Source organism: Dromaius novaehollandiae, chromosome 1 (genome assembly GCF_036370855.1).
Source record: "Dromaius novaehollandiae isolate bDroNov1 chromosome 1, bDroNov1.hap1, whole genome shotgun sequence".
In the NCBI taxonomy this organism is placed as follows: Eukaryota; Metazoa; Chordata; class Aves; order Casuariiformes; family Dromaiidae; genus Dromaius; species Dromaius novaehollandiae.
The window spans coordinates 156145945-156166774 of NC_088098.1; the positions used below are offsets into that span (position 1 = coordinate 156145945).

At 45.1% G+C, this 20830-nt stretch overlaps 1 protein-coding gene across 3 annotated transcripts in view; it reads left to right on the plus strand.

The window, feature by feature from the left end:
• The first annotated feature begins 2629 nt into the window (after positions 1–2629).
• Positions 2630–20830, plus strand: part of IRS2 (insulin receptor substrate 2) — a 32880-nt gene continuing 14679 nt past the window's right edge. The window contains exons 1-2 of one of the 3 annotated variants that reach the window (XR_010386785.1): positions 2630–6496; positions 7771–8354. Coding sequence is in view for 2 of the 3 variants with exons in the window: in XM_026102458.2 (XP_025958243.2) it covers positions 2989–6496; positions 7771–7796 (3534 nt within the window). In the remaining variant the exon portion in view is untranslated. Of the gene's footprint in view, positions 6497–7770; positions 10845–20830 lie in introns of those variants that run through there. The other 2 variants (XM_026102458.2, XM_026102460.2) reach the window with 2 other exon arrangements.

Genomic DNA, 20830 nt, shown 5'->3' on the forward strand with positions numbered 1-20830 from the left:
AAAGGTTACAGGTACTTTGCCCAAGGTTACACAGTGAATCAGTAGCAGATTGACTATGAGTGCCCCTTTCCTGCTGCTGGGAAGAGGTCAGTGCCTCAGATCTCTAGCAATTCCTTTGCTAGCCCCTGCCTCGTTTATTTTTTTTTAAAGCAGGTAACTACTACCTTATTTGTAAATGTTAGCACTTCCCCACCAGAGGAAGGGAGAGCTCTTTCTTAAAAAGCCGCTTTTACTGCGACGTACCGGTATTTACAGTGAAGTGGTCCGCACCACTCCCCCCTCCCTCCCCGTTACAGCTGTTGATTTCTAAATGAGCCGTTATGACCCAAACCGCGGAGAATTTCGGGCAGGAGGCAGCGGGGCCGTGCGGCAGGGCTACGCGCGGGCTGCGCAAGGCCCTGCTACCGCCGCCGGGGAGCCCTCGCCGCCCCATCACCCCCCCCCCCCCTTTTCTTATTTTTTTTCGGCTGCTTCAGCTTCGTCGCAGACCGACAAGCTAGAGCGTGTCCCGATGGCATTCAGAAGAGAAAATGGAAAGCGCGGATGTTTGTGCGACCCCAGCCTCACTTCTCCTCCCAGGCGTGTGCAGAAGGCAGGCTTTCCGCGCTGCTCCCGGGCAGGGGAAAAGATGTGGCTGTGATTAGGAACAGACCGGGCCGGGCGTTTTCAACACAGCCTTTTCCCTTCATCCCCAGACTTTTATTATTACTTCCCTTCTCTCCACCACGGTATGTTTAATGTCGCACGCTTCACCAGCGACAGCGATTCCCTCCACCGGGCGCGGGGAGCTGCCCAGGCATCCCCGCCCCACAGCCCGCCCAGACGGGGCGCCCCCGGCCGGGGCCCCCGCAGCACGCCCGGTGCCCGGTCACGGAGGGACGGCGCACGTCTCCCCCGCCGCGCTCCCGGCGGCAAGTCGCCTCCCTCCGGCTGCGGGAGGAGAAAGGAGCCTATTGATCCCCGCGCCGGGTGCCTGCGCTGCGGCACGGCCGGCGGCCGGGTTAAGTCGCTCCGGTAAACAAGCCCGAGACCTCTCTCCCCGCCGCAAAAGCCGCTTTGCCCACCGACGGGAGAGGGGGGTGCCGAAAGGCGGATCCGACCCCAGCGCACACGGGGCACGTTAAAACCCCGCAGCCAGGCAGCGCGTAAACAAGTATTTGTAACGCCGGAGCGGGGGGTGGAAAGGGCACCTCCGCCACAGGGAAGGGGCTGGTGCAAACTGCCAAGCTGCGCAGCAGCTTTCCCGAGAAAAACAGGGGACGGAGCGCTGCGTGTCCCCCCCTCCCCCCCTTCACAACTCATTACTTAATTGCCTCGATGTGCTGTAATCCCCCAGTGTGGCGGGGTTTGTTTCCAAAGGAAACGCGAGCGCTGCCCTTATTCACAGCTAACGCAAAACGCGGAGATAAATTAATTTATTTAATTAAAAATGAGTAATGCTTTCCCCCCTCCTCTCCTCCCCTCCCCTCCTCTCCCCTCCCGAGGTGGCATTTCCTCGCCACACATAAATAACAACCATGGGGAGCGGGGAAACAAGCCGCTGATTGATGAGGGACAGGAGCGGCGACGGCCTCCCCCCGCCATGCCGGGGGGCGGCGGCGGCTCCCAGGGCCGCGAAATGGCGGGCGCGGGGGCGAGGCGGGGCGGGGTCCCCACGCGGGCTGCGGGGGGACACGCGCAGCGAGGGAGGGCGGTCACGCCGGCTGTGCTGCGTGGGTGTACGCTGACACACCGAGGTGTAGGAGGGCGCGTACCGCCGGCGGAGGGAGGCAGGGAGCGGGGCTGCCCGCGCAGGGAGGCGGTTTTCGTGGTAACGGGCGGGCGGCGGGGGTAAGATGGATGGTGGGCACGGCCATCTCGGCGACCTCGCGTCTTTGTCCCGCGGGGAGGCAGCGTGGTTTCCCCGGCACGGGGGGTGTGCGGGGGAGACTTCGTGACTCCCGATCGATGGTCGCCTGCGAAAGCCGCCCCCGTCCCCCGTCCCCCCGCCGCACATCGGGGCGGAAAGGCACCTTTCTGACCCCATCGCTTGCTCCGCCGAGGTTACACAATGAAGTCCTGTCACGGATTGCGGCCGTGCTTCCGCCCCTTCTTTCCGCCTCCCTCTCCGATTTCACAGCCCCTCTTTCTGCCTCCATCTCCAGTTTTACAACCCCTCTCCTTCTGTAAATAGCCTTGGACGTCGTCCCCCACCCGCCCCCCCGCAAGCGCAGCCGAATGAGCTAGGCTGCCGCTGCGATGGCTCAGGTTAGAGTGAGCTGCAGCACGCAAGTTTTGTCGGATGTATTTGTTCTTCCTGCTACATTCGTGTTTTAGGCACGCTCCGGGGTGTGTGCCGGGGAGGGTAGGAGGGGGCCGGGCCCAGGCGGACCGGGCCGGGCCGTGCCTGAAGCGAGCCGGCGGTTGTGGGCGGGAAAAGCCGCCGCCGGGGGAAGGAGGCAGCGAGGGGAAGGCGGGGCCAAGCGCGCCAACGGCCCAATGGCAGTGCGCCGCCCCGCCCACGGGGCCCGCCGCCGCGGCCCAATTGGTGCGCGACGCTGTCCCTCGGGCGGCGCGGCGCCCAATGCGGGGCGGTGCCGACGGGCCCGGCCCCCCCCGGCCCGCCGGGCCCCCCCCCCGCCCCGCCCCGCCCGCCCCGTCTCGGTGTGTGAGCGTCTCGGTAACTCGGCGGGTCACGTGTTGTTTTGCTCTTTAGTTCAGTCACTCCGTGCGCGATGTGTTACTTACTGCTAAACTCCTACCGACGCAGGCAGCAGCCGCTGCGGCAGCAGCAGCAGCGACGAGACGCGCAGGGGAGCGCCCGCGGCAGCGGCGGCGCCGCCGGTTCCCGAGCCGCCGAGCGGCCGCCGGCAGCGCCCGCTGCCTAGAGGCGGGAGGACCCCGCCGCCGCTCCGGGCTCCCTCCGCGGAGGATAACCCCGTCGCGCCGCCGCTGCTCGGCCGAGACGCGGAGAGGAGCGCGGCGCCGCTGCCCGCCGCGGGGCCGGGGATGGCGAGCCCTGCCGTGCTGGGGCTGTTGCCCCCCGTGAGCCCCCCTGCCGGCCCCAACCTCAACAACAACAACAACAACAACCAGAGCGTGCGGAAGTGCGGCTACCTGCGCAAGCAGAAGCACGGCCACAAGCGCTTCTTCGTGCTGCGCGGCCCGGGCGGCGGGGAGGAGGCGGCGGGCGCCCGGCTGGAGTACTACGAGAGCGAGAAGAAATGGAGGAACAAGTCCGGGGCGCCGAAGCGGGTCATCGCCCTCGACTCCTGCCTCAACATCAACAAGCGGGCGGATGCCAAGCACAAGTACCTGATCGCCCTGTACACCAAGGACGAGTACTTCGCCGTGGCGGCCGAGAACGAGCAGGAGCAGGAGGGCTGGTACCGGGCTCTCACCGACCTGCTCAACGAGGGCAAGGCGGCCTGCCAGGGCTCCCCGCACCGCCACCTCTCCTCGCCCTTCTCCGCCTCCTGCAGCGCCGCCGCCGCCTCCCTGGCCGCCGGCGGCGAGGACCTCAACTACGGGCTGATCACCCCGGCCGCCGCCGCCTACCGGGAGGTCTGGCAGGTGACGCTGAAGCCCAAGGGCTTGGGGCAGAGCAAAAACCTCACCGGCGTGCACCGGCTGTGCCTCTCAGCCCGCACCATCGGCTTCGTGCGCCTCAACTGTGAGCTGCCCTCGGTCACGCTGCAGCTGATGAACATCCGCCGCTGCGGCCACTCCGACAGCTTCTTCTTCATGGAGGTGGGGCGCTCGGCGGCCACGGGGCCCGGCGAGCTCTGGATGCAGGCGGACGACTCCGTGGTGGCCCAGAACATCCACGAGACCATCCTGGAGGCCATGAAGGCTCTGAAGGAGCTGTCCGAGTTCCGGCCCCGCAGCAAGAGCCAGTCCTCGTCCTCCTCCTCCTCCGGGGGGGCCGCCGGGCCTGGCGGCAGCGGCGCTTCTGCCACCCACCCCATCACCGTGCCTGGCCGCCGCCACCACCACCACCACCACCTGGTCAACCTGCCCCCCAGCCAGACCGGCCTGCTCCGCCGCTCCCGCACTGACAGCCTGGCGACTGGCGCCAAGGGCACACCGTGCCGGGTGCGGACAGCCAGCGAGGGCGACGGCTGCCGGGTGGGCTCAGCAGCCGGCAGCCCCATGAGCCCTGGCCCCGTGCGCACCCCGCTCAGCCGCTCGCACACGCTTAGCAGCGGCGGCAGGCAGGCGGGGAAACTGCTGCCGGCGCTGGCCGGGAGCGGCCTGCCGAGCAGCCGCTCCATGTCCATGCCCGCCTCCCACTCGCCCCCCTCCGCCACCAGCCCCATCAGCCTCTCCTCCAGCAGCGGCCTCGGCTCTGAGCCGGCCCCCCTGCACCACCCGCAGCGCCCGTCCAGCAGCAGTGCCTCCGTCTCCGGCTCCCCCAGCGATGCGGGCTTCATGTCCTTTGACGAGTACGGCTCCAGCCCCGGCGGCGACCTGCGGCCCTTCTCTTCCTCCTCCACCGCCAGCAACCGCAGCAACACGCCCGAGTCGGTCGCTGAGACCCCCCCAGTGCGGGACCCTGGGGGCGGCACTGACCTTTATGGCTACATGGCCATGGAGCGGCCCCTGAGCGGCCGGCTCTTTTACCGGCCCTGCCCCGATGCTGCTGACAAGGGCCATCGCAAGAGGACTTACTCGCTGACCACCCCGTGCCGGCAGCGGCCCGCCCCGCCGCAGGTCTCCTCTGCCTCCCTTGACGAGTACACGCTGATGCGTGCCACCTTCGCCGGCAGCGCCGGCCGCCTCTTCCCCTCCTGCCAGGCGGGAGCTTCCCCGAAAGTCACCTACACCCCCTACCCCGAGGACTATGGGGACATTGAGATCGGTTCCCACCGCAGCTCTGGCAGCAGCAGCATCAACCTGGGGCCACCGGCGGCAGGGGGAGGAGGAGGAGGAGGAGGAGGAGATGATGATGGCTACATGCCCATGACCCCCGGCGTGGCCGCAGCCTTAGGGCAGGGAAGCCGGGGCAGCGATGACTACATGCCCATGAGCCCCACCAGCGTGTCCGCTCCCAAGCAGATCCTGCAGCCCCGGGCCGGGGTGGTAGGTGGGTCCCCCGGGAACGGGAGCAGTTACAAGACCAGCTCACCCGGGGAGAGCTCCCCCGATGATAGCGGCTACATGAGGATGTGGTGCGGCTCCAAGCTGTCTGTGGAGAGCTCAGACGGGAGGCTGAGCAGTGGCGACTACATCAATATGTCCCCCCGGGACCCCCAGCATGGGCCCCAGGCTCCCTCCCTCACCCCCCCAGACTTCTTTTTCGCCCCTTCAGGGCACGGGGCCAGTGAGCCCACCAAGCCTGGCTGCTATTCGTACAGCTCCTTACCCCGCTCCTACAAGAGTCAGGGCCTGGCTAAGGACAGCGACCAGTACGTGTTCATGAACTCCCCAGGGAGGATGATCCCTGAGGAAGCGGTGTGCGGAGCGGGTCAGTCCCCCGCCGGCACCTTCGCTCCCTCCAGCCACACGGTGCCTTCGCCCCTGCGGCACAGCCGGACCGAGAGCTTCCTGAGCCAGCGGTGCCAGCGCGTGGTCCGGCCCAGCCGCCTCTCTTTGGAGACCTTGCGGACGCTGCTGCCCAGCATGAACGAGCACCCCCTGCCGCCCGAACCCAAGAGCCCTGGTGAATACATTAATATCGACTTTGGGGATGCCTCCATCTACTCTCCACCCTCGCTGCCCGCTGACAGCCCAGTCTCCTCCCTGGGCTCGGGCACGGGGCAGAGGCGCTCTCCGCTCTCCGACTACATGAACATTGACTTTGGTTCGCAGTCACCCTCCCAGTCGGGCACGGTCTCAGTGGGCTCCCTGGAAGCGCTCTCACCGGGCTCTTCCTCCAGCACTAGCCAGCCCGACGGGCGCTACCTGAAGGCGTCTGTGGGGGTGGCTTGTTTGTCCAGCCCATCCGATGGTGGGGATTACACGGAGATGACCTTTGGCATGGCCACCACCCCACCCCAGCCCATCGTTCAGAAGCCAGAAAGTGCCCGGGTTACCAGCCCCACGGCAGGGGTGAAGAGGCTCACCCTCTCGGGGGTGGAGGCATTCATTCTTTCCAGCCCTCCCCCCGACCCCAACCGTGGGGCCAAGGTCATTCGTGCAGATCCCCAGGGGCGTCGGAGGCACAGCTCTGAGACTTTCTCCTCCACCACCACTGTGACCCCCGTGTCCCCCTCTTTTGCACACAACCCCAAAAGGCACAACTCAGCCTCAGTGGAGAATGTGTCCCTCAGGAAAAGCGAAGGCCTGGAGGAGGAGCAGGGCAGCAGCCCCATGTGCCGGGAGACCTCAGCCGGCTTCCAGAACGGCCTCAACTACATCGCCATCGACGTGGTGGATGGGACCCTGGCAAACTGTGACAAAGCCAGGTCTAAAGCCAGACACGTCCTGAACGGTGGCATCAACGGAGTGGAGACAAGCGCCTATGCCAGCATAGACTTTCTGTCCCACAACCTGAAAGAAGCAAGTGCTGTGAAAGGTGAGTAGCTCCGTCTGACAGCCATGCGTACTGTTACTTACTCTTTGTGTTTCTCACTGTGGTATTATGTTCTCTCATGTAGAGCACTCTCCCTCCTGTCTTCCTTAAAATTCCCCAAACGTGTCCTCTAATAAACAGTCTTGGAGGAACTCTCTCTCTTTGTATTAGAGAAAGTTTAATTTGGGGTATTTCATCACATTTAAATTCTACTGTGCTATTTTGAGTGTGTACTTCTGGGTAACCCAGTAGAAGCTAATGTTTGCACAGTTACTATGTTTGGGTTACTTCAGAGTTTTCTTATGTGAAATTTTTAAAAGTGTTTGGAAAATGTGACCAAAATAGTTTATGTTAATGCAGCATCTAAATAATATTTGAAATGTAAAATGATTGAGCCGAAAAGAGAGAGGGCCATCATATGACAAAAAAACTTGGCTCTCTAGCTGGCAAAGTCAATTATAACAAAATGAGAAGGATTAATTTAATATCTTGATTTTGAAATTTCATATCTCTTGCAAAAGTTTAATAGTAAATCATGGGGAGCATGGAATGTGATTTTTTTTAAAAGTCTTTCCAGAAGTCAATATATGCATGACCTGTTTCCCGTTGTTTTGCACATTTTAACTAAAGGCCTGCCCTATAGTGGTGTGTAACTGCGTTCCAGCTGGCAGTTCAATCACAATATGAATGACCAGTTGGTTGGCTTGCTTTTAAATGGATTGCAAATGCTCAGCGTTCAAAGACAAAAGCAAACCTAAGAAATCTGAAACTTAGTGTGAGAGAGAATTTATATTTTAATTATGTAGCTGTTCCTTTGTTGAGGTGCTAGTTTTGGTGTTTAAAAAAAAAGAAAGAAAGAACCTCCCCCCCCCAAATAGCAAGCTACCTCCTCTTAACAAGTGAGAAATTGCATACAATTGAGGAGTGCTAGTTGAGGAGGGCACAGAACAGACAATCTGTCAAGGATTAAAAGTTAATGATGAGACACCGTAGGGATTCTCTTTGCTTTTGCATTTATGCAAGACCTGGTACTTTAAACCTGTGTGTATATAGAGCTGTAATATATGTTTATAGGTCTAGCTAGCTGAAATGACATATAATTTAGACGTAGTTGCTTGGAGGTATATAGGTATTGCTTCTGTATTCATAGTGCTGATAGAGATCATCAGTTATAAGCAAAAAGTGGGAGTTTGTAAGAGCTACTTGCAGGTTTTTTTCCTTCTGTTTTCTTATTAGTTAGTTGATTTTGAAGAAGAAAATATTTTCTCTTTTGATAGGAAGTACAGGAAGATGGAAAAGATGAGAGATCCACCGTTTGCAGAGCAAGCTTTGAACCTAATTAAGACGAGAGGATTGTTGAATGAAATGTCAAAGCTTTAAAGGATGAACTCTTACTCTGAATGACTTGGAGGGCTGAGGGCAGAGCATTGTTTGTTAGTCGTTTTTAGTTTTGCTGAAGTCAGTTTCAGGATTCGTATGGCTTGATTAAAAACAATGTGAATGCTGCAGTTATTGGTTACATTGCCTTATAAAAGTCAAGCCTTGGAATTCTGTTCCAGGACACTAACAAACTATTCTGCACATTTCTTTGCAAACTGATTTTTCACAATAATTGAATTTTTCTTGAGCCACCTATAGCCCCAACTGCAAAGCAAGCCCATGTTGGGAAAGAGCTATTTCCACAACATTCTCCAAACTGCTGACCCTAAGGCAAAGGGGGAAAACAGGGGGAGGGGAACCAGCTGCAGAAAAAACCTGGAGTGGATATGAGTGTTTTCATCATCCAGGCTAAAAGCAGGGGGAATAAAATAGTCAATCGGCGAGATAAGCAGGGGCAATTGACTCCTATCCTTCTAATAAGGTAAACAAAGGGTAATGCAATAAACGTAGCAATGTTGATTTGGTACATGGTGTACAGAGGAGAAGGTTTAATTCTATAAAATAAGGAAGCTTATAAATGTAGACCACAATCAGAGGTGTTCCGGGTAAACTCTGTGAGATTTAATTTCTATGTAGGAGGCAAAGCTATCCTCTCCACTGTTCTGTTTCCCTGAAAAATGTGTAAGCCTATTGCGCATAGTTACAGCTATTCTGCTCGGGGATTATTGTAGCTAATATCAGGGCAAGGCGGTAAGAAAAAACTTGCGCAAACATCAGTCAGCAGTGTTCTGGGTTATATCTTAAAAACAGGGTTTCGTGTTAATTGTATTTGTGGCAGACTAACTAGAAAATTAATAGCATGGAAAAGTAGAAATATAAATAATTTTATCAGTATAAGTAGAACCAAGTCATTAACTTTTTCAAATATCCAAGTTTCTGTTTTGGTTTTCATTAGGATTTCACGCTGGAGTTTGTTTACAGAACTACTACTGCCACTGTTAAAAAGATCATTCAGTTTTGTGCCAATGCATTTAAAGTTCAAAAACTGTAATTTGGGAGATTACTAGGACTTTCACGTTTTACAAAGAAACACGTGCAATTTAAAGAAAAATGTATTTTGAGCATAAGCAAGAGTAAACTCTGTTTACTACTTTAACACCGTAGTAATTCAGGTAAATTTGAGAAAATCTCATTTAGCAAAATTAATTAATAGTGTGCACAAGAGAGAGCTTTTGCCATGTATGCTCAGCATTGTTTACTTAGGTGTTTGCACTTCTTTTGAATTTTGTTTCTAACTGTATTATCAGAGTTACTGAGTGGGAAGCTTTACTTCTTCAAAACTAAAGAGAAGTCTGGAGCTATTTTAAAACAAGGGAGAATGTGCATTTGTTTAATAATAGGGACAGGAAGACCTTTTTTCAGAGATACAGGGTATACAAGCAAGCTCCTTGCAGTGGGTTTATCGGTAAATTGATATTGCCATGAGTGTAAAATATGTGTAAAAAAAAAAAAATTTTTGAATTCTTCCTAAAGGTCTGTAGCAATAGATGTAACTGTTTTCATGTGGGTTAGCTGTTTCAAAGGAAATTATTTATATCATTTGAAGTAATAAGATGTTTGGCTTTCATGTGTAGCTTGTCTCTGCTGTCAGTAACTTCTCTCTGCTGTAGGGAATGCTGTACTTTTGGAATTCTCTGCCCATACTATCCTGTTGTGACAAGAGCAAGCTAGTACAACCAAAATAGCTGTCAAAACAGAAAAATTAAAAGGTTGCTTAAAATTATCAGTTTGTTTAGTTCTGCTGTACTCTGAAAGTGTGCAAATATTTAACAGTCTGAGAAGCACTTGCCTTCATCTGATATGTAAATAAAATAATACTGTTACTGGTCAGTTGAAACTCTTGTTACATGCTGATAATTAGTTAGTCTTTGTTCTAAAATTGACTGCTTTTTTGCTTAAAGAAGTATGAACTGTGTATGATTTTTATTATTTATGGACACATTTATGCTCATTTTCTCATATAATGTAAATTATTTATTTCAATGGATCTGTGACAGATTACACCTAAAAATGATCTGACTTTTTATGGTGGATCTTAGCTCTACTGAATTCAAATGGGAGTTTTGCCTTAATTTCAGTGGGCTTTTACCCTTTGTACGTAATCTTGAAATTCTTAAGTACAATTCCTATTAAATATAGTGGTTGTTTTGCATCAACTTTGAAATAGGGAATTTTGCTTAATTGTGAAAACATCAGACTTGGGTGCAATATCTTTAATTTGTTTTTTGTTTCTACAGCTGAAATGCTCTGTAACTTTTAAAGGTTTCTAGTAGTCTAGTAGTTCTGGTCTAGTTTTCTAAAACTGAACAAATACTATGTATAATGATGCAAAAAACTGAGAGTTGTTTTCATCCTATTTAAGTTTCTCTTGTCTTGGTTTATTTAAAGAAGACTTCATCTGTAATGCATCTACTTAAGATCATAATAAGGTGATTTTTGATAATGATAATGACCCCCACCCTGTCAATTAGCTCTTGCTTTTGTGAGGGTTCTGTGATTGCACCTAAAAATAAAAAGCCTATCTTAAGAAATCTCTTCCTGTGTCTTTCTAATGGCATTTTAGATTATTTAAAACAAAAACCCTTGTTTCCTTTTTTTTTTTTTGGATTACTTTGCACAGTGAATTATATTATTAACATTTTTTTTCCTTCTAATATGCCAACTGCCATAAAGTTTGGATTTGCAGAACAGAATGAGAATGTATAATTGCCTCTTTCACAAAACTTATATTCATTTGTAAATGACTTGTTAAAAGTATTAAAGCAATTATATGTTGTGTTAGAAATCTATGCATCTTTTAAAGTCTTTTTTTAGAATAAATTATTTGTAAATGTGGTATTTTCTCTCACTGATAAGTTCTATGGAGTGGAGTGGTTGGTATGCATCAAAATTAAAAGCTGAAAGAACTGAACTACTCTGAATATCATACATAGCTTGCTCTTACCTCTGACTCTTAGAATTAAAAATTGCAGGTTCTCTTTTAATAATTCTGGAAATGTACTTCTTTCCTTTCAGATTACATTTTACAAATGACCAAACCAAAATGGTTAGGTCCAAATTTGGCAGTACTGTCCATGAAACACAAAATGCAAACTAAGTTTATCTAAAATCAAATGAAGCCTTTGATATTTTAAATTAGGTTGATTATGTGGATCTCAGCTTTTTAAAACCAGATAGAATATTAAAACATGTAACATGTATTAGACTTTTATTTTGCTTTATACTTTATGTTTAGCTATACTGCTCATTTAAAGAATGTCATGGTTACTTTGAGTCATTTAAGATAAATTGTTATAGACTAAGTTGAATGGTGGGTTTGTTCTAAAATGAACCAGTACAGTCATTGCTCAAGGCAGAGGAAATGCTTAGGTTGATGATTGCTTCTGATTACTTGATTTCTCTCAAGATAGCTACAGAGACTAACGTTCACTTGTAAGTAAAATGGATAAAGGAATGTTCGAACAGAAAAAAACATTAATACATGTTTTATATGTTTTTTTTTTCTAATAAGGAGAGAATAACATGGGTTTCTTTATACTTGATTAAGTATTATTCTTAAATAGCATTAATTACACTGGAATCCTGAAGTGGTTTAAAAGCTGAAACACAGCAAGTGTTCACAAAAAAATTATGTTATTGTTAGGGTATATAATGAGTCTCTCCCCCCTACTTGGCAGTTAAATGACAATAGAGATTCAATCCAAGTTATTTTCTATTTAAACCAAATCTTCTCTAAAGCAGTGACACCATTAATAGTTTTTTTTATTTTTAAGTAACCAGCATAAAAAGAAATGGCTATATCTAATTTATTTTCAAACAGTTGAGTTACTGTAAGCTTCTACACTGGTGTTTTAAGTGTTTCCTGTTTTTGTCTAGGTATGCATCCATTTTGTGCTATGTAGCAGTTGTGACTACTTTAGCAGAATTCTTGGAAGTTTTAGTATTACATTTGCAAAGCATGTGTAATAGCCATATAAAGTGAGTATAGCAGCCTATTTGGTAAATAGGGTGTGTAATTATGAGGGTTTCAGAGCTACCTTTATTTTTATTGTTGTTGTTTCTTGCAGTATTTGCTTAAGAGTGATCTGTGTGTATCCATGCAAATCAGTAGTATCCATTGATTTTTAGAGGTTGGTGTACCGACCCCAAAGTTCATGTATGTTTTGTTGGCGTGCTTGTTTAGTCTGTAGTTATTTTTAATTTTTTTTTCAATGGTGTATGTGTGTAAGGGGTCAAGAATGGCAGTTTTAAGGGCCAGGTTCAGTTAGGTAGTTGTCTTGCTGCTAATTGTTGAAACGGCTGGTTTTTGTCCTGGAGCCTTTCCAAAAGAAAACTTTTATTGTTTTTTTACGGTGGTATTTGTCTCAACTGGCTTCAGCTGCCCAAAATGTAGGCACCTAGCATGAGGTAGTCATCCAGGCACTCTCTGGAGTCAACAGAAGTAAAGAGAAAGAGCCAGGGTGATTCCTCCCACCTATTTTAAGTACCTATTATAAGATGGCAGGAATTTGCCTCTGCATTTGACTGTATCTCTGTCAGCTATAAAAGAAACCTGGATCACAAGTTTAGATTGTGTTTGTAGTTTTCATACTAAATTAGGTAAGATGAATCTTACTTTTAATTACAGGGATGTATTTGTATTTAAAGCAAGAATTTTAGGGTTAGACATTATAAAACCTGACTCAAAACTTACTGAAAACAATGTAAAGGTTACACGCATCTTTATGGAGGCCTACTTAAAAACAAAAAATACACTTCATTGAGTGTTAAAGTGATAACACATAGTAACTTTTGAGGCGCGCTCAAAGATAGCACTAGTGTGTAATCTCTGCTGTACAGCCAGTTAGACGCTAATGAATACTTTCCTGAACAGTATGTGTGATTACAGTGACTAGTCTGGTAAGGGCATTTAGATCTGCATGGAGATGTGTTATTGCTTGCTAGTGTAGGTGAAAGATCGACTGCTAATATTAGTTGAAGGGAAAACTAGCAACACTGAGAGAAGATACTCAATCTGATTGTGAGAAATCCAGTTGAAAATCTATTTAAAAGACCAATGACAAAACTGATGCCTGATACCTATCCAGTTTTTCTTATTTTCAAAATTTCTATAATTTTTCCAGAACAAATGTTTTTAATTTTTTTATTCAGTCACAATGGCCCCAAATTGTGCATAGGGGTCTCTAAAACAAACAGTCAAAAAATCATGTTCTTGCACACAGTGACATCCAACACACTTCGTAAAGAAGCAGATTAAAAGTTGAAAGTGGGGAAATATTTTCCAAAATAACTTTGTTTCATGTTAGTTTTTTAAAAACACCTGATAAGTTTTTTTTCAAATGCAGATTTGCCTGTCTTACCTCAAATATAAATAATGTTAGAGTGCATTTTTATCTTAGCAAACCACACATAGAAATAGTTAATGAAAAAAACCCAACCCCAGACCTAAGCCCCCGACTCTGATCACAGTATCTACATTGCAAAATAGTAATGTAATAGCTTGATTCCATAGATTAGGAATGATTCAGTGTTTTGTTTACATTATTTGTCAATCTCTTCAGCATCCTAGAGGAGAACACTTCCTTCCTGGCAGATGGCAGCCCCAGGGCCATGCACCTGCCATTACAAGCACTGCGCACTAGTAATCTACCCCAGCATCACTGTTGACAAAAGGCTAATGATTGGAGACTGTCTGCCTGACAGCCTAAACAAAATAGGAACATATTTGTCCTTCAGCGAGGGCCTGAAAGATCTTAGGAAGGACAGGCGAGATGGTATACTAAGGAATTATAATGGAATTTAATTTAGACATCTTTGGACGTGTTTGTAGCGTGAGCTGCTGCTAAGATAATTATGTTGCAGAAAGTGAGCTATGTCTCAGAGAAGGGATTTTCTGTTGCTCCAACAGAGTGATATTCTACTTTGTGTTTGGTAGCTCTGTGTAGATGGTAAGAACACACGCATAATTTAGCTTGTGGTGCCATAATAATCTGCAGAAGAGTCTATTGCATTGCTAGAAGGGAGAGGTCTGCAGTCCCCATGTAGGGTCGAGCCTTGTGCGCTTAGATGGGTCCAACGCTGTGTTGAAAAGTAAGAACGTCTCTCTAATTATTTATGGATGCTGTCTTTGGTGGTTGCACAATGCATTCCTGTTTCAGTCACTTGATTTGTAACATTACATGTTGTTATTATATCAGTAGGCCAGGATCTCTTAATTTGTCTTTTTGTTAACTTTTCTTATGCATTTATGTTTGTTTGCTTTTTTTGTTTGTTTGAAATGAAAATGGGAGATGTTTCTAGGGGACGCTACCCAAGGCGAGGATGTCTTTGAAGTAGGCCAGGATGTTCTTTGCTAAATTTAAAAACTACCCAAATATTACCCAGAGTTTGTAGAGTATTAAGCAGGATTACATGACGCACGGATTAGACATTGTTGAGCAGCTTGTTTTTGTTTGAAGGGGTCAGAAATGGAGGCACTGGGACTTTAGTGTAATGCCAAAATAGCAAACTTGCTGATACCAGAAACAGCAGAAGTTTCTTAGAAACGGCAGAACGTAGTGGCAAATTTTCCATGCTGTACAATTTCTCCAAGTGATGCTTTTTTAAAAAAAAATTATTTGAAAAGTGCAGTGATGATGAGTATAAGGTATGAAAGTCATTGTTCTTTTTGGTGCTTTCAATTTCCAGATCTGTTACACAATTTAAAGTAGATGAAGAATCATGCTAGAAGTGAGACTTAAGATAGGGGACTTTGCTTTTCTTAAGTCAAAGGCAAATCATAAATCATATGAGTAACAGTTGGAAAATTATGTCAATGAAAAATGTTAAATTGAAAGGAATAAGATCTAAACAGTTTTAGGTTTGCCTCTTGGATTGTGATCTCCCAGACAATGTATTATTTAAAAGTAGTGTTTCAGACAGTCCTAATGTCCCGTTTAACCCCTCATTAAATTGGGTTCCATTGTCAAACTAATGTATAGAATGATAATTTAGAAGATTTTTTTTTTTCTTTTGGGTCTAGGCTTTTGCTCAGCAGGAGCTACTCAGGAGTTGATTGAACAAGACATTCAGATGAAAGTCTTCTGGGGGAGAGTTAGGCTTAACTTTTACTTTAATATAGGAGGCATGGTTGCTTAAGAACAAGAAAGCAATAATGACAGTGGCTAAGTCTGCTTTCATTGATGGAGATAAGTGAGACTATAGAAAGTATTTACAGTAACTATCAATAGTACATTTCAGTGTTATTTTTAAGAAATAAGAATAGAATTGACACATGAATGCCAATGTCATCGGATTTCTGTTTCGTTAATACGAAAACACTTAATGTGGCCAAGCTGACTGCTTAAACTAGTGTTCTCTGCAGCGCTTGACTCATTGAGAAATTATAGCAAATTTCTTCTCTATTTCTTTACCAGTTTTTATGTTGCTGATTTTTTTCAAAAACTCCAGTAAAGGTTTGGTTTTCTTTTTATTTATAGTATAGTAATGATATTGATCAAGACAGTCATGGAAGTATCTTACTTGCTGAAATGCCAGGATAGATTTACGGAGATGAACAATTTCCAGTAGAGAAGAAACAGGCTTCCTGATGGTGTTCTTGAACAAGAATCTGCCCAGAAAAGATGGAGTACTTAGTTTCCTTTAAAATGTAGAAAGAGCAAATCCGAGATCAAGTGTTTAAACAAAATTTTCACTGATACCAGACAAAGACTTCCGGCAAGGGAATTATGAAATTTGGATCTAGAAGGTGGAGGAGAAATTCTTCCGTGAGGCAGTTCCATTCAGTTGTGTCGTAATACCATATATTTTTACAACATAAACATTTGAAAATGTTTGTTGGAAGGTAGACTTGGATCTTTCAAGACAGGTTTCAGCCTTGAGCGATTATTTCTGTCAAAATTAGCAAAACATTAATTTTAACGATACTGCCTTTTTAACATAAGAAGAAAATTTATGCTTTTGTCTTAACACTCATGAGCAAAAATTGTTAATTAAAAAACATGATGGTGATTAATATTAAAGTTTGTGAACTCTGAGATAGTCTCTTTGTAATAAAATTATTTACAGTTAATTAGTTTTAATCTAATATTATGAAAACTTGGAACATTTTCTACAACTTTGATTCCATATCCAAATGTAATTAATAAAAGGGTGCATAATTTATTGAGCAGTAAAGTCACAGTGGCAGCCATAGAATTAGCGCTCTATGACTTTAAGAAGAGTTACAGGGAAATGGGTATGGGGAGGAGCATTAAGAATAAACATCTATATGATCCTGAGGCACAGAATACTTGAGGGAGCTTGCTATAAACTTAAGATGGGAGTGCTTATGAATGTATAACCTCAGTATTTTACCAGTTACTCTGACAAATATCAGAGATTTTGGCATGCGCAAATGAGTGGTAGGATGGGAGTGCTCTCTTGATGAAATTCTTCTATAAAAAGGTAACTCGTTATTACAGTGTTCTGTTTTAATCCTTAAATATGAAATTCCTATATAAAGTCAGCTTCTAATTTTAGCAGTAACTAGTGTATTCTGAATAAGTAGTAGAACATGTGGGTACTAACTAAAGAAATTGGTAGTAATCAGTTGTTGAATGTTAGCCAATAGAGTGGTTTCCAGATATGAATATAAATATATATGAATATATATTTTGTTTCAGCACTGAAAGTGATTTCTAGGCCAGGTCTTCTTTAATTTTTTTCCATTAGTATGAATGTTCAAGTGACAGTAAACTAAAAGCTGTTTACGATACGGCGATACTAGATTGTGCGTCTGTGAATAATAATAATAAAAAAAGGCAACATGAAGTCAGAACTTGACAGCAGTGAAAGTGGTAACTTTATTGTTATTGATTTGAGTTGAACCAGAATTTGGCTCTTAAGAAATAGGTTGCTAGACTCCATTATTTTAATAAATGTATACTTGACTACCCTAGGAAAAAGAAACAATAGCCTAGATCTTGCAGCTTGAATGAGCATGGTTAAACTGGAGTGCTTTAATGTGGAGGGAGTTGGTCTGTGCTGTCAGTGAGCTATGTAAGATGTTTAGATACCACACTGCTGTTTCAGGGCATCGTCACAAAAGGTCACTTATAGAGTGCTCTGTGAGCCTGAAATTATTCCCCAAGACTTGAGACTGCTTCATCCATCACGAACATGGCAAGCTTTAACTTGCCATGCTGGCTGTATAGGCGCTCTGTCATCATGTGGAGAGAAAATACTACAATGTTTTCTTCTACTCTCACCCCTCATTAGATTTTTTTCTTTTCTTGTGGCTTTATAAGGGGACAACATTTCAACCATACTGTTTTTTTTTACAAAGAATTATTTACAGGATACTTTTTCTCTTGTAGGCTCAGGCTTCTATTGTACTAATCATTCCTTTGCCAAAGAATATAATTTTATTGATTTTTACTAATAACATTAGTGGTGGTCATGATGGGAGTTTAAAACATGTAACTGGGACTTAACTCTGGGACTTCAGAGATGGAAGGCATGGGTTTGAGTGGATCTAGGTTTAGAAAGGCATAGAAGTCATACCTTTCCTTTCTGGGGGCAAGTGTTTTAACTGTTCCTTACTTAGTGAATTTAAAACAGAAAATAGTGTGCTCCTTTGAGGATTGATGGGAAGCATTTAAGTGTAAGAGACAACTCTGGGCTCTCTGTCTTGAGTGGATTGAAGTGTATACCTCTTATCCTTAGTCAGGGATGTTAACTCTGAAGATGTTGTGAGCACTAAGAAATATTTCTTTGCTTAGTGTTTCCTATTAGTTTGTTTCAGATCTCGTCCCCTTTGTCAGGCACAAATTTTTTGTTTGCCTCATTCAGGCATTTTCCCATGCGCTTTGTAAAAAGCCACCTAAGTAACTGACTCTTCTTCATTCCACTCTGGAGGCCAAGTGCTATCAGGTTCTGCAGGAAGATTGCAGAGCGGAAGAGAAGTAGGTCTTTTATTGGAACTGTTTGTTCTTCATTGTATCCTTTTTTGTTATTATGTAAAATCATTGCTTTTTTGAACTGTGGAGTAGCTTTATCTTACTGGAGTGTACGTATGTGTACATCTACTGCACGTGTTCTGTACCTGTGTGTGCATGTTTGTGTGTGTGAACCTCAGTAAGATTTTGTTTTGCTTCTGTAGTCTAAGAGACATTTCACATTTGATGGATGTGAAAGACATTTTGGTATGTGTTACAAAAGATATTAATTGGTTATTTGCATCATGTACAAACACAGCAAATTCTTACCTGGAAGCAGGAAATAAAGTGTATTTAATAAATGGCAAACTGTTTTCTCATCAGTTAAAGAATAAGCACAGCGCTAGAATGAATTACATTCAGTAATTGTCAGCTAATCCAGGAGCAGGAAACCCTTGCCAAACTCTATGATTTAGTTTAGGAAAACAATTAGAAATATGGGGTACCTTTATTAGTTCAGAACGTAGCATACTGAGGCTATGACTGTAACTGTCAGAATGACCCGTATTGCCTCATGTCTTGTAAGTCTGAAATTCTGTTTTCTTCATTGGATCAGATGCTACTAGAGCTTTTTTTCCCTAACACGTATATTTGTATTGATGGGTATGGCGGCACCTTTCTTAAAACTTCTCCTTAATCTTACTGTGACAGAGTTTCCAAGATTTTTCATAGCAGGGTCAGGTATCACTAAGGAGGTTTGGGACCATTTCTCTTCTTAGTTATGAGTTGTCTTAGATCTCTTTTTGGACCATTTGCGACCACGTCATATTCTTCTGGAATCATAATAATTACTTGAATTATTTTTTTTCTTTTTTTTTAATTTAAATTAGCTACTGGAAACAAGGACCTGTAATACGGTATAAACTGCCAGCTCTGAAGTGGTCTATGGACTGTAATTTGGAAACATCTGATATTGAGGAACCTGTCATTTATAGCCTGTTCGTGTTGGGTTTATATTATATGTGTTTTATGGACATGTTTTCTCACTTAAGTGATTTTGTCCAAGTTTTATACCTGCTGTAAAGGAAATTATTTCTGTGGTCTCTTTTATCTCAAATGTAGGTTGAATCTGGACTTTTTTTGCTTAGAGACTTTTGATGGTTGTGGGTGAGGCTGAGGCATCAAACTGGAAAACATTTTTAGAGTTGTTGTGCCTTTTATTAGTGCCTCAGGTTGGTTGGTTTGTTTTTTTTCCTGCTTGTAAACAGGCATCTTGTGACTGCTGCTGAGAAGTTTCAGTATGATTGTTTAGCATAGACTGCTTAGGGTTATTTGCAAACCAAAGGAGAGTATTGGAGAGGAGACAATTTGAGAGGAGACCCTGTTTTTCCTTACAGGTCTTGTGGAATTCAGCTGGGCTGGGCTGTGTCTGGTGGACACATGAGTATAATTAATGGACCGAAATACCTTATTTCGAGGCCAGTTTATCAATGACCACATGACTTCAAAATCTTAGGGGGGTATTAATATATGCATTCTGCAAGTAGAGTAACTGCATATTAGAAAATGGAGTGAAGCTGCTTAATTCCTTCAGTGTTGCTGATTCCAGTAAGCGTATCGCCAGTGCATATTAAGGGTAGATATTCCTATTTTAGATTTCCATATATATGTGGGTTTTCTTGTCTAGCCAGAGTTGTTACACTATATTTAGAGCTAATAGGTTTGGCCCACCCCATAGACACCTTGTTTGCTCCTCATTAGGTGCCTACCAAAACAGTCCTCTTAAAATGAAGTCTAGCTTCCATATGTAGTCACTTTAAAGGCACCGATCTTTCCAATAGTGAAGAGGTAGGTCCGACCAAGTCGTTGTGGGTCTTTATACCTAGTCTTTATACTGCTTTCTCTTCCCTGACTATAGAGGGAGCCTATACTCTTAGCATAAATGGAACAGCCAGCTTCTGGACGGCTAAGATTTGGTGAGATGAGTCTTACCATATTTAGTCTATTTTAAGCAGAAGGACTTGAAATGAGACTGATGTTTGCTGTGTATGTGTATCAGCTGGATATAGCTAAGTATTTCTGCCTGACCTAGACTGTACTCTCTCTGGTTAGTTTATGATGTATTGTACTTGTTCAGTAAATGTGAAATTAAAAGGGATTTGTGTTTTCTCTAGCTATGCAGCTGCTGCACTGTTGACTGAATGCTTTTCAATATGTTTCCTGGTCAGTCACAATACATGAAATATGCAAGGATATCATGTCCTCACAACTTTGAAACAAACTTATATCTTAAAGCCATAGGCACCTCTGGGGAAACATTTATATTTTGTAAAAATATGAATGTATTTTGTATTTCATGTGCATTGTCTGTGCCTTTTCTTTCCTTTTCTGTTCTTTGCAAAAAGTGTTTCTAAAACAGCATTCTAACTTTTATAAAGCCTCATCTACTGCTATCCCACAGGAAGCTCTAGTTCTTTATTGTGACTTCCTGAAATGTTCACAACACCTACTTGTGATGTCCTAAACATCTTTAAAATGCTAGGATGCTGGCAACAGAAAAAAATACATGCAAGTCTTTGTATACTGGAAACTCTCACTGAAGTCTAGGGGAATTCTCTGCCAAGCATTGGTGGGACTAGAGCCAAACTTTGTCAAAGTGACAAAGATGTTTTTTAATCTGTTTGTTTTATAGAAACAGTCCTGGCAATATAATACAATGGTAAAAGATGATAGCTTCAGTTGTATAGTCATGTGGTCAGATGTACTGCTATAGGTAGAAGGTGTTTTTCAAAATATGAGGTGAACTTACTAAGAAAAGTAAGCCTTATTGGTTGCTTATAGACATATTTATACTCCAGCAAATCAGACCAGCCATAAAACAAAACAAAACAAAAATGCATGTGTGAAGAGCACTGTGAGATGAGGAGAAAACAAAACTCTTGAAACAGCAGAGTACAGCTTCGTTTCTGTAAATATGTAG